This window comes from Podarcis melisellensis, assembly GCF_964234715.1.
Source record: "Podarcis melisellensis genome assembly, chromosome: 3".
Classification (NCBI taxonomy): domain Eukaryota; kingdom Metazoa; phylum Chordata; class Lepidosauria; order Squamata; family Lacertidae; genus Podarcis; species Podarcis melisellensis.
In genome coordinates, this window is record NC_138530.1 from 107535338 (window position 1) to 107547995 (window position 12658).

Sequence of the window (12658 nt, forward strand, 5' to 3'; positions counted from 1 at the left end):
GTCGGGGGGGGGGGTCATTCCCCTTTGCTCTATCTTGCCCACAGAGACGACTCTGCCAATTGGGCTTCCAAAAGATATATTTTAATATTTCTCTTTTATTGAATATATCCAGAGGCTTTGAACTGCTTGCTCTCTCTCCCTCTCTCTCCCTTGTTCTCTAAAATTAATTAGGGGAGTGGCTTGCTGTCTGAGGTTTTTTGATGGAGAGTTAAAAGTCGCTGCAAGCAATTAGCCCTTGGAAAGATCCCTATCGCTTTTCCCATGACAAGGATTTGCTGGGCAGAGTTTTTGAAAACCGAAAGCCCAACTGGCTTGGATGGAAAGGTTTATTTTAATAAGTTAGGGCCAGCTTAGCAAGTAATTGCCGGTGATCACTTCTTCCCAGGTCCCAGTAATGAAGTGAACTTTGCAGTTAACCCACAATTTCATGCTTTCAACCTTTCTTGTCTTTCCCCCACCCTCACCCTCCCCTTCATATTCTCCGCTTCAAATAAAAAATGTCTCAGTGTGGAATGTATTTAAACTGGAGATTTTCCTTAATGCCCTGTGTTTGCATTCGAGGAGGGGAGCTTTTCGGATAACAGATTACATCTCTTGCTTTGTTACACCAGCCTGGCTTCTTGAGCTTAAAGTAATACGTTCAGAACATAAACACAGGCACTTGAGCCAAACTTCGGATAAAAATTGGGTTCGCTAGGTTGAAATTATCTGGCGGAGGAAAAAAATGTCAGATGAATATAGATATTCTTTAAGCACATAACTGATTTATTATGTATGCAGCTATATGTTATCAAAGTGGAAACATCAGTCGACTTTTAACTATCTTCTGACTGCTGCCAGATTAATATCTCTCTTGAAAGAAGATGCTTCCTGTCCTCCTAATTTGAACATGTGATTCTCCCCCCCCCCCAAAAAAAAGCCCAAGCAAACTGAGTTGCGGTCCAAGAGGAAATTCTCTAGTAACTTTGCTGTTCTATATTGGTTGGCTTGTTTTTCTTTCTGCTCAAGTATCCTTAAGCCCTTGTATTCATGAGAATCCTTGGGAGAATCCTCATTCTTCCTCTCTCCGCTCCCCCCCCCTTTTTTATTAATTCATTTGTCAAACCCCAGGGATTGATCTATAGCATGCCTGCACCCATTCTCCCTTCTCTCCCATTTGTGTGAGTTTCAGAACAGTATTGTCTTCTGTGGCACCACACTGGGGCTCCCAGAACAGTTATTCTTTTCCGAGAATAGGCTGTGTCTTGAGAGACCTTGGAGGGGAAACAAAAAACTTGGTTTGTTTACAAGAAACCACCAAATACTCCCCCCCTTTTTTTGAGCAGAGAGTGGGGGAGGCTTCTCTTTAAATCTTAAAATAAAAATAAGGATTTGTACATGGGTGCTACTAGCCCAGAGATGGAAAGAAGATAAAGTCCCTACCAGAGAAGAATGGCAAATTATATTGTTGGACTATGCCGGAATGACAAAACTGACCGGAAAGCTCAGGAACCAAGAGGACCAAAACTTTTAACAAAGAATGGGGAGGGGGGGGAATTATAATTTATCTTGGAGACCACTAAGCAAACGAAAACATTGGCAGGGTTGCAATAACGCTTGCAATGTAGCGAGTACTATGGAGACAATGGAGTTCTATCAAATAGAGATTGTTGGAAAAGATGCAGTAGAAATGGTTTAAAAATAGGAACCATGGAAGGGAGGTGAGAAGTCCAGAGATTTGGAGGAATCCGTAAAAGTGGGTGTGTATGGTTGTATTGTTGTAATTTTATACCTGTATAATCAAGTACAGTGGTACCTTGGGTTACGTATGCTTCAGGTTACATACGCTTCAGGTTACAGACTCCACTAACCCAGAAATAGTGCTTGAGGTTAAGAACTTTGCTTCAGGATAAGAACAGAAATCGTGCTCTGGCGGCGCAGCGGCAGCAGGAGGCCCCATTAGCTAAAGTGGTGCTTCAGGTTAAGAACAGTTTCAGGTTAAGAACGGACCTCTGGAACAAATTAAATACTTAACCTGAAGTACCACTGTAATTCCCCCCAAATAAATAAATGAATGAATAAGGATTTGTAGGCCTATTTCTTTCTTTTCGAGCGACTAATTCCCCTCTCCCTTTCTCTCTTTGAAGGTGTCAGTACGGTTGGCAAGGTCAGTACTGTGACAAGTGCATTCCTCACCCAGGCTGTGTCCATGGAACTTGCAACGAACCGTGGCAATGCCTCTGCGAAACCAACTGGGGTGGCCAGTTCTGCAATAAAGGTACACTCTTGAGGCGGCTTTGAAATGCTAGTTAAACATGATGGAGGTTGGGGGAGACGGCGAAGTGGGGGAGCTGCAGGTCAAGGATGCACCAGCCGGGGGGGGGGGAATATCCTCTCCTTTGGTAACGCTGGCCTCTGGCTCGGTTGTGGGGCGGCGGTCGAAGCTCTCCGCAAACCCTCACCCGGAAGGCAGTTCCTTTCTCATTTTTCCGGACGGTCCCTTGCAGATCTCAACTATTGCGGAACTCACCCACCTTGCCTGAACGGGGGAACGTGCAGCAACACTGGACCGGACAAGTACCAGTGCTCCTGCCCAGAGGGTTACTCGGGACAGAACTGCGAAATCGGTAAGGATCTCTGCATTTGGTTGGTTTGGCTGCTTTTGGTGGCTATGCGCCCTGGGGGCTGTGCTGGAGAGATGGTCAAGAGAGAGCGAAAATCGGGAAGTAAGCAGTAATGAGGACATCCTGGGGACTGAATTGTTGCAGCTGGCCAAGTGCATTTTGGAGAGAGGGAGAATAGGTTGGAGTTATAGCTGGCACACAGAGTTCTGCCACTGAGCTGTGGTCCTCCCCGAGTTCAGGTCCTCAGATGTGTCTTTGGTTCTGCCAATGATATCTGGCATGTACGAGTTAACTTTGCTCAAGAAAGGTTTACATTGTGACTTGTGGGCATCCCTAAAGTGTCCTGTCTGGGTATGTTTTATCTCTGTTTAGTAGGGGATAATACAGTAGGGACACGGGTGGCGCTGTGAGTTAAACCACAGAGCCTAGGGCTTGCCAATCAGAAGGTCGGTGGTTTGAATCCCCACAGTGGGGTGAGCTCCCATTGCTCGGTCCCTGCTCCTGCCAACCTAGCAGTTCGAAAGCACACCAGTTCAAGTAGATAAAAAGGTACCGCTCCGGGGGGAAGGTAAACGGCGTTTCCGTGCACCGCTCTGGTTCACCAGAAGTGCCTTAGTCATGCTGGCCACATGACCCTGAAGCTGTACGCCGGCTCCCTCGGCCAATAAAGCGAGATGAGCGCTGCAACCCCAGAGTCGGTCACAACTGGACCGAATGTTCAAGGGTCCCTTTACCTTTACCTTTAATACAGTCGCCATGAGATGAGGCAACTCTGCCTTAAGCAAGTATGAGCTACTTGCTTGGAAAGGGAGACAGCAGCCGGCAGATGGCTCAGCCCTCAAATAGTTGCTTTTCCCATCTAAACCTAGCCACTGTCGGGAGTTTTGGGCACTGTGTTCCCCACCAGCTCAGAGCCCAAGAGATGGAGGGGACAGGGAAAGTAGGACAGGTGATTTTTTAAAAATGAGGTTGTCCGTGTCACCGGCATTGGCCAAGCTGAAGAGGATTCTGTTCTTGCTGCAGCGGAACACGCCTGCCTTTCGGATCCTTGCCACAACGGAGGAAGCTGCCTCGAAACCTCGACGGGATTTGAGTGTGTCTGTGCTCCAGGCTGGGGGGCACCAACCTGTACACTCAGTAAGTGGACAAGGATTTCCCAGCTTAGCAAAAGCTTCAAAGCTTGCTGAACCCAAACTGCCGTGCTGGCTTTTCTCAGTGGTTTGTAATGGTCCGATGAAATTTCTGCCTGGGCTTGTAATACGCTTCAGCTTTCTGCTCTCTCGTTGAAATTTGCACGCTGGGCCTCCAAATCTTTGACAATTCCAGTTCGCTATCCCAAATGTCTTACCCATCGAATCTGGAAGTCTGAATGGTCCTTTGTGAAGGTCCACAAATGGATATTTTACCTGGATAGCCTTGTCGGGCTAGTCGTCTCTCTCTCTGAGGGCAAGGGCAAAAATGGCTTGGCTGTCATCTTTTCTCGAAAGTAGCGTTTCCCAAACTTGGGTCTCCAGCTGTTTTTGCACTTCAACTCCCATCATCCCTAGCTAGCAGGACCAGTGGTCAGGGATGATGGGAATTGTAGTCCCAAAACAACCCAAGACCCAAGTTTGGGAAATACTGCTTTAAAGGCTGCTCAGTTGTGAAAGTGCTGTCTGTCTGCACACGAACGTATTTCAGATGATCAAAATGTTGTAAGCGTTGCCGGAGCTGCAACTGCAGGGTGGGTGGGGGAGGGGAATGAAAACCGGGAGACATGGTTTCATATTGGATAGGGCCAGGGAAACTTTTTCCCCTGCCTAAGTACTGCAGGCCCTTGTGGGTAATCTCCTTGGAGTTGGAACATCAGAAGTGGCTTGTTCTTCTGCATTCTCTACAGCGTTTGCCTCACTTTTCTGACTATAGCTATGGCTTTTGGCCTGTGCCTAGTGTGGCTGCCAGCCTAGCTGCTCTTGATGATACTGAGACACGCATACTAAAGCGAAATTTCTCTCGGTAGATATTGACGACTGCTCTCCAAACCCCTGCGGCCATGGAGGGACCTGCCAGGATCTGGTCGATGGGTTTAAATGTATTTGCCCACCTCAGTGGACTGGCAAAACGTGTCAGATTGGTAAGTATTAGACCATAGATTTATGGAAGAGGAAATAAGGAATTGGAGAACTTGCTCCAGATTTGGGGACACCTGTCGCAGCATGCTTCGTGCTGAGGAACGTTTGTGTCGGAATTGAATGGGGTAACGTGGGGCTTGTGAGTGTTGGGGGTCATCTTTCCCTTTGAAGAAGTTGGCCTAGTGGAAGTTTGTAAGAATCATAGAGACCGAAAGGACCTTGTGGAGCATCTAGTAGAACTCTCTGCAATGCAGGAATATGCAGTTGTCTCTGATGGGGCTCGAACCTGCGACCTTGACATTATTCAGGCTCAGCCCGTGCTTTTGAAACCACTGGGGACGCTTCCGCCGGGAGTGGAATACTTGGGATCTTTTAAAGAATGACAATGATGTCTGTCCCTCTCTCTCCCTTTCAGCACATGGGATTCTAATTGACATTATTAACATTTGCCGTAAATGGTATAAAGGGTAAATGGTATAACTGCCTGTTCCAGCATGTTTCAAATGTGTGGTCTTGAGCATATGAGGCATGGGAGTCTCTGGGCTTCTTCTTGCCTTTCTGTGTCTAAATCACAGCAATCTTCTCTATTCCTCTTAATAATAACTGTGATTTTATTATTTCTACCCTGCCCATCTGACTGGGTTGTCCCAGCCACTTTGGGTGGCTCTAGTATGGGGACAATGGGCAAATGTTTCTGTGTGGCATCAGTAGAGCCTCCCACGTTTTCTTTCCCTCATCCCGATAGCCCCCAAAGCAGCATTCGTGCAGAGAACCCAGTTCATGAACCTGGTCTTTCCATGACTGCAGTTTCCTCCTGTAAGCTGTTTTGGTGACTATGCTGGCCTGGCCCCATGGCTTTGCTTCTGCATTCCCCCCAAAAGCTGCTATAACAGGAGACACTGGCTGTATGTCAGTGGAGTGGCTCCATAGCATAACACAACAAGATTGTGTTTGTTGAGAGCTGGATGCATGTGCAAAGAAACTTGTGAAGAGCCTTAGCTGAATCTTGTACGAACCTTTTGATCGAGGACCATGTCCTCAGCTACCCACCATCAACTTTTAGACTGCAGAGTCATTTCTGCAGCGATCTTTTGCCGCTCATGCGAGCCCCTATTATTTACCGTATTTTTTGCTCTATAAGACTCGCTTTTTCCCTCCTAAAAAGTAAGGGGAAATATGTGTGCGTCTAATGGAGTGAATGCAGGCCGCACAGCTATCCCAGAAGCCGGCACAGCAAGAGGGATTGCTGCTTTCACTGCACAGCGATCCCTCTTGCTGTTTGGCTTCTGAGATTCAGAATATTTTTTTTCTTGTTTTCCTCCTCTAAAAACTAGGTTCGTCTTGTGGTCTGGTGCGTCTTATAGAGCGAAAAATACGGTAATTTGGAAATGTCACACGTCTGGTGAAAGGGACCGTGATCCACAAACGCTTACACCACAAGTTTAGGTCACAGCTCAGGTTTAAGTTGCTCTCAAACTACAGTCGTACCTTGGAAGTTGAACAGAATCCATTCTGGAAGTTTGTTCGACTTCCAAACCTTTGGAAACCGAAGTGCGGCTTCTGATTGGCTGCAGGAAGCTCCTGCAGCCAATCAGAAGCCCCGTCAGACGTTTGGGTTCCAAAGAACGTTCGTAAACACTCACTTAGACGCTCGACCCATGAAGCATTCGGGATCCAAGGTATGACTGTACTTCCCTGCCTTCCCAAGCCAGAAGTATCCTGGGAGCTGTAGTTTAAGGGTGCTGGGAATTGTAGCTCTCCTAACAACTCTCGGCACCCTTAACAAACTGCTGTTCTCAGGATTCTTTGGGGAGCAGGGGAAACCCTGACTCTTGAAGTTGGTGTAAGAGTGCTTTGAACGTAGGGTGTGGATCTGAAATAAGTAGTTTGAAGATTCCACAAGGCTCTTTGCTGCAGCAGAGCTTATCCGCCTGGAGACTTATCTTTGCAGGATCTGCTGTGATGAGTGTTCCTATGACTCCTGCTGACATTTCTTCTTCTTAAGACAGGGTGTCCTTTTGCTGCCTCTCCCACCTCTCCCCCCCCCCACCTCCCTGTTAGCCTGGTGGGAAAGCGATTCTCCGTCCCTCTGTTCACATTAACTCCTTCAGACTAGAGGAGGAGAGGGAGAATTTGCAGCTGCATTCCGAGCTGTGGATGATCTCATGAAGAATGAGCTGTCTGCATTCTTCATCCAACAGTATTAATCCCAATGACTGGGGGTGATGCTCTGTCATTTTGAAACTCTCCAACTCCCTTGCCTCCCTTCCTTTCTTTCTCCCTCCCACCCTCTTTTCCCCCCCCTTTGTGTTTTTTTTTAATTTCAAAAGTTGCTCTTAATTAAGGCCAAGGACTCCGTGATTGCCAGTGCCATAATTGGGGAAATAAAATCTGAAAGTCCCCCAGTACAGTGGTAACTTGGGTTACATACGCTTCAGGTTACAGTCTCCGCTAACCCAGAAAATAGTGCTTCAGGTTAAGAACTTTGCTTCAGGATGAGAACAGAAATTGTGCTCCGGCGGTGCGGCAGCAGCAGGAGACCCCATTAGCTAAAGTGGTGCTTCAGGTTAAGAACAGTTTCAGGTTAAGTACGGACCTCTGGAATGAATGAAGTACTTAACCCGAGGTACCACTGTACTATTTCCTCGCCTCTTGTCTTTTTTTTTAAAGTCTTGCTAATCCACTCCTGCGTGCTTAAAAACGAGAAGGAACTGTTTTGTCTTCTAACGAACTGTGCTGTGAAAACGAGAGAGTGGTCTGTGTCTCTCCCTTTGACAGCACCCCCTCCTCTCTTCTCTTTTCAGATGCCAACGAATGTGAGGGCAAACCTTGTCTGAATGCCAATTCCTGCAGGAACTTGATTGGCAACTACTATTGCAACTGTGTCCCTGGCTGGACTGGCCAGAACTGTGATATAAGTAGGCATCTTTTCCTCCGTATGCTGATACGTAATGACCACTGCTTTTTTTGCTTGGGTTTCTGCGGGCAAGAGGTGACCTGTGTTCTGAGTTTTGAGGCTCGGCCATTGGCATTAGCCAGCAAAGGCAAGGCTGGTCGTCGGCAGCCGATGTTTTTAGAAAGGGAGTAGTCCGTCTGGCATGAATAAGAGGCCCTTTTCTCAAACCCATTAGTCCACGACACCGGCTATATGCCGATAAGGCGACTTGAAACAATGATGTGAAGTTTTCCGCTTAGCTCCACTGTAAGAATGGCTCGGGGTTCCCACCCATTATCCTGGCCTTATCCGGAGGAAAGCATGCAGGAAGCGGGACAAAAGGATTTATCTAGCCTAGAGTTTCAAAGCCCGCTTGAATTCTTTCTTGTGCCTTTCCTATGCGCGCTGCCTTTCTAAAGGCTCGCCTACTCCCCTATGTGATTGATGCTATTTTCTGACTTGCAGATATTGACGACTGCATTGGACAATGTCAGAATGGAGGAACTTGCAGGGTAAGTTGCAGATTAGTTGCGGAGAGCAGTGGCTGTGGATTGCAGCGACGAGAACGCTGTTGGACTTGCCTGTTGCTTGCAGGCTTCCCACGGGCACCCACGGGTGGCCACTGCAAGAACAGGGTTCTGGGTGGGCCAGTAGCCTGAATCAGCAAGGCTCGTCTTAACATAGTTAAATGGGAAGGGACCAAGTTTTAAGTCTTCCATTCACTTATTATGCAGGAGCATATTGATCTCATCAGGACTTGACTCTCGGTAGAAATGTATATGATTTGATCCAAGAAATGTATTGGGTTGCAATGTATGTTTTCAACAGAAATCAGTACTGCAGAATAGGGATCAGCCACATTCTATCGGTCTTGCATCTGATCCATGTTGCTTTTGAATGCGTTTGCCCAGAAACCCACCCCATTCCGCCTTCTGTGTTTAATCTGCTGGTCTTTGCGCTTGAAAATCCTGGTTGAAAGTTCGCCTTTAAAGTTTGCATTTCGAAATGAATAGGTTTTTTTCCCCTCTGTTGGAATGCACATTTTTAAAATGGTTTCTAAGCTGAGAACCACAGCAAAGAACAGTGACATGTAAAAATTGACAGATAACTTATTGTATGTTGAGATTGGGAGTTGCAGATTGGGTCGGTCTGAACCATGGATGTAGCCAGGATTTGGGGGGGGCAGAACCCCAGTTAGCTGGGTATTTTATTGATTTGTATTGATTTAGGCGGGGGCAGCTCCCCCCCAGCTACGCCCATGGTCTGCATTGAAATGCATAGGTAGTCGGATTTCTTGAGCGCTGCTATAGCAGAGAACCAATTCTAATATCATGACACTGATTCCCCCCTGAATAAGCTTCTGGGACTTGAGGCTAAGGAGACAAGGAGGTTTCACAATCTGATCCCTTGAAGGTTTTAAAAGAAACATGAGTGTATATTTGAGACTCAACAGGCACAATGTAGGCTCTCCAAAGGCTTACCGGGGGTGTGGCCTTCCTCGCAGTGTCATTGGATGATCTCTTAAATTATTTTGCATGATGCAAAGTGAAAATAGAACTATATTAATTGATATTGTCAAATCATTGTAACCCCCCCTTTGGAATACAGTGAATTACTATCTTGCATCCCGCTTACGTGCCAGAATGGCTTCATTTTCTTCACCTTTCCTCGGGGGGGGGGGCAATACTCCCCGTCCCTTTTTATTCTCCCAACAATCTTGTGAGGTAGGCTAGGCTGAGAGGAGAGCGACTTTCTCATGGCCATCCACCGAGCCTGGTGGAAGGTCAAAGTAGGTGTAATGGGAATAGCTGTGTTTATTGCTCACATGCAAAGCGTGTGTTTGGAGGGTGTGTGTTGTCTTGTTTTTAACACTGAGAGATGCACCAAGTTTGCGGACCAAAACTACCCCAGCTTTTTACCAAGATGAGATTGTTTGAGCTCCCTTTCCCCCTGGCACCACTGAAAATCACATGAAATGGCCAGGGAGAAAAATGGCTAGAAGCCAGAGAGCACTAGGAGAATAGACCTAGGGCAGGGGGTACCTCTCCCCTTGCCCTTTTGCCGTAAAAATCAGTCATCCTTTGCTTTATGTCTGAATGGAACCGATAACCTGGACTAATGTGCTTCGACCTGTCTAATTCTGGGCTCAGTTCTACAACCAGTACTCTCTCATTCAGGGCTCCAGCCTAGGGTTCAAATCTAAATCCCGCCCACCGGCAAATCTATGTCTCTATACAGTATCCTATGCACATGTAAAGCAAAACCATTTTTTTGTGTGTGTTGAATGATTCTGATTGGCCAAGCAAACTGATTTGCTATTTTTTCTTTTTTTATATAAATATTTTTATTGAGTTTTACATAACCAATTTGAATTCAAACATCATCGTTTAGGATCCCCTGAATCCTTTGACTTCCCTCTGTCCTTTTTTTCAACTGCCTCCCTTATTTTCTCTATTTTTTAAAACAGATGACCCATTTTTACCATAGTTCTTCGTATATTACAAGCATTACTCAAATCCTGCCAAAGTTTTTAGTTGTTTACAGCGCTCTCTTAAGTACATTGTAAATTTTCCCCACTCCTCCTTAAAGTTCTTCTCTTCCTGGTTTCTGGTTTTCCTGGCCAGTTTTGCCATCTCAGCCTAGTCCATCATCTTCATCAGCCATTCGTCGCTGGTCGGAACTTTATCGTCTTTCCATCCCTGGGCCAATGGTATCTGTGCTGCTGTCGTCGCGTACATAAATAGTTGTTTCTGCTCCTTCAGAATCTTGCGGACTGTTTTTCTTTATTTTCTTCCTCTGCCCTTTTTCAGGACTTGGTTAATGGTTATCGATGCTCCTGCCCACTTGGCTATTCAGGGGATCACTGTGAGAGAGACATCGACGAATGTGCAAGCAACCCTTGTTTGAATGGGGGCCACTGCCAAGATGAAATCAATGGATTCCAGTGTCTCTGCCCGGCTGGATTCTCTGGAAATGTCTGTCAGGTGAGAGCTGCTGAAACGCAAGCTCCAGATAAGAGCCCCAAAGCTTCGACCGCTGTCCTGAATACCTGTATTCACCAGGTAGCGCTATGGACCCTCTCCCTCTTTTTTTTTTAATAGCTGTGGGGCAGAGAAACCCAGGGCTCCGTAAAGTACACTGAAAATTTGCAGTGCATGTTTTCCAAGTTATTACAAATCAGCCCAAATTATATAAATTTCATACAGTTTCCTAAAACAATCAGGTTTCCCCGCTCCTGTTGCAAACATATGTCCATTGCGTCCTCATGTAGCCGCCTCCTTCCTCTTTAATCTCCTCTTAATCCTTCTCTTGATGTTAGTCCATTCTCACAGTTGACATTTATAGTTTCCTGACATACAGCACCTCTGTCGTTTTTCATGAATATAAAATCCATTTCACGTGTGTACTCTTTCATAAACTTTCTCAGAACTGGTGTGTTGAGAAAGTTAATTGCCATTAAAAATTGCAGTAACTCTTGCATGCTAGACCTTTGCCCCCTCCTTGATAAACTTTTCGTTTTAGTGCAGTTGGCAAGTGTTGTTTTGTATGCTGTACACAAGTGATCGGGGGCGACGGAATCATAATCATAATAATAATAAGGTCAGATTCCGTAACCGCTTCCTGCTTGCGGCTGTGTAATGATAATGAGCCCTTTGTCTTAAGGCGGCCTCTTTTTTCCCTGCCTCCCCTTTTCCTCCTAGTTGGACATAGATTATTGCGAGCCCAACCCTTGCCAGAACGGGGCGCAGTGCTTCAATTACGAAAATGACTACTTCTGCAGCAACTGCCCGGAAGATTACGAGGGAAAGAACTGCTCGCACCTCAAGGATCACTGCCGCTCGACTCCTTGCGAAGGTAGGCGTTGCATTTGGCTAGTCCACTACGTCACGGCCTGCTATTTTTCTGGGGAGGTTGGCGGAATGTGATGCTTTGTTCTTCAAAGGTCTTGAGTTCGATCCCTGACACTTTCCATCAGGACTGGGAAAACGCCCTTTTTTGACATCCTGGAGAGAACGCCAACTGGCACCTACTGGGCAAATGGTCCGATACGGCAGAGGTGAGGAACCTTTGCCCCTTGGGTGTTTCCGCACTACAAATCCCATCAGCCAGTTTTCAGGGATGATGGGAGTTGTTGTCTAGCGACACCTGGAAGGCCAAGGGTCCCCAACCCCCGCTATAAGGCAAGTTTGTGGGGAACCTCAGGTGGGCTGCCCTCTTGTAAGAATTTCACCTGGCTTGACTCTGTCCTTGATCTGTGATCGTACCCTGCATGGGGGGTGCCCACCTGCAGCCAGCAAGAGGTGTGGTTGGTGCTGTGGTCTAAACCACTGAGCCTCTTAAGCTTTTGCCTATCAGAAGGTTGGTGGTTCGAACCCCCGTGACGGAGTGAGCTCCCGTTGCTCTGTCCCAGCTCCTGCCAGCCTAGCAGTTCGAAAGCACACCAGTTCAAGTAGATAAATAGGTACCACTGCGACAGGAAGGTGCTCTGGTTTCCGTCATGGTGTTCTGTGGACAAATGCTGGCTCTCTCGCCCTGAAAGCGAGATGAGCGCCACAACCCCATAGTCGCCATTGACCGGACTTAACCGTCCAGGGGTCCATTACCTTTTCTTTCCTGCAGCCACCTTTTGGTATGTGGCCCCTGAAACACTGTCCACAAAGGATGGTGGCTTCAAAGACTGTTTTACAACTCTGTTTTAGGGCATCTTCTTTTAACTACCGTATTCCTAGCTCTGTCGTACAGAAGGCAAAAACTGCAGAGTGTTTTGCTTTCGGTGTGTGGGGGGGGGGCAAGTAGTAATTCTGCAGCACTATATGTCACCTTTGTTAGGCCAAGGCTTGTATGCGTGGCTCAGAATGGGACTTTCACGCGTGGCTCAGCTGTGTCATCATGGTGTACTGTGGTTCCTTGGTACGAGTCGCTGTGGCCCTGAGGCTTTTGGGTACAGTGATACCTCGGGTTAAGAACTTAATTCGTTCTGTAGGTCCGTTCTTAACCTGAAACTGTTC

General features: G+C 46.9%; 1 protein-coding gene across 1 annotated transcript in view; it reads left to right on the top strand.

Moving 5' to 3' along the window:
* Positions 1 to 12658, top strand: part of JAG1 (jagged canonical Notch ligand 1) — a 67830-nt gene that overhangs the window by 35604 nt on the left and 19568 nt on the right. Inside the window, exons 6-13 of the mRNA XM_081906042.1 lie at positions 2127 to 2257; positions 2487 to 2606; positions 3627 to 3740; positions 4603 to 4716; positions 7519 to 7632; positions 8115 to 8161; positions 10460 to 10633; positions 11351 to 11504. Of these exons, the coding sequence (XP_081762168.1) occupies positions 2127 to 2257; positions 2487 to 2606; positions 3627 to 3740; positions 4603 to 4716; positions 7519 to 7632; positions 8115 to 8161; positions 10460 to 10633; positions 11351 to 11504 (968 nt within the window). The remainder of the gene's footprint in view (positions 1 to 2126; positions 2258 to 2486; positions 2607 to 3626; positions 3741 to 4602; positions 4717 to 7518; positions 7633 to 8114; positions 8162 to 10459; positions 10634 to 11350; positions 11505 to 12658) is intronic.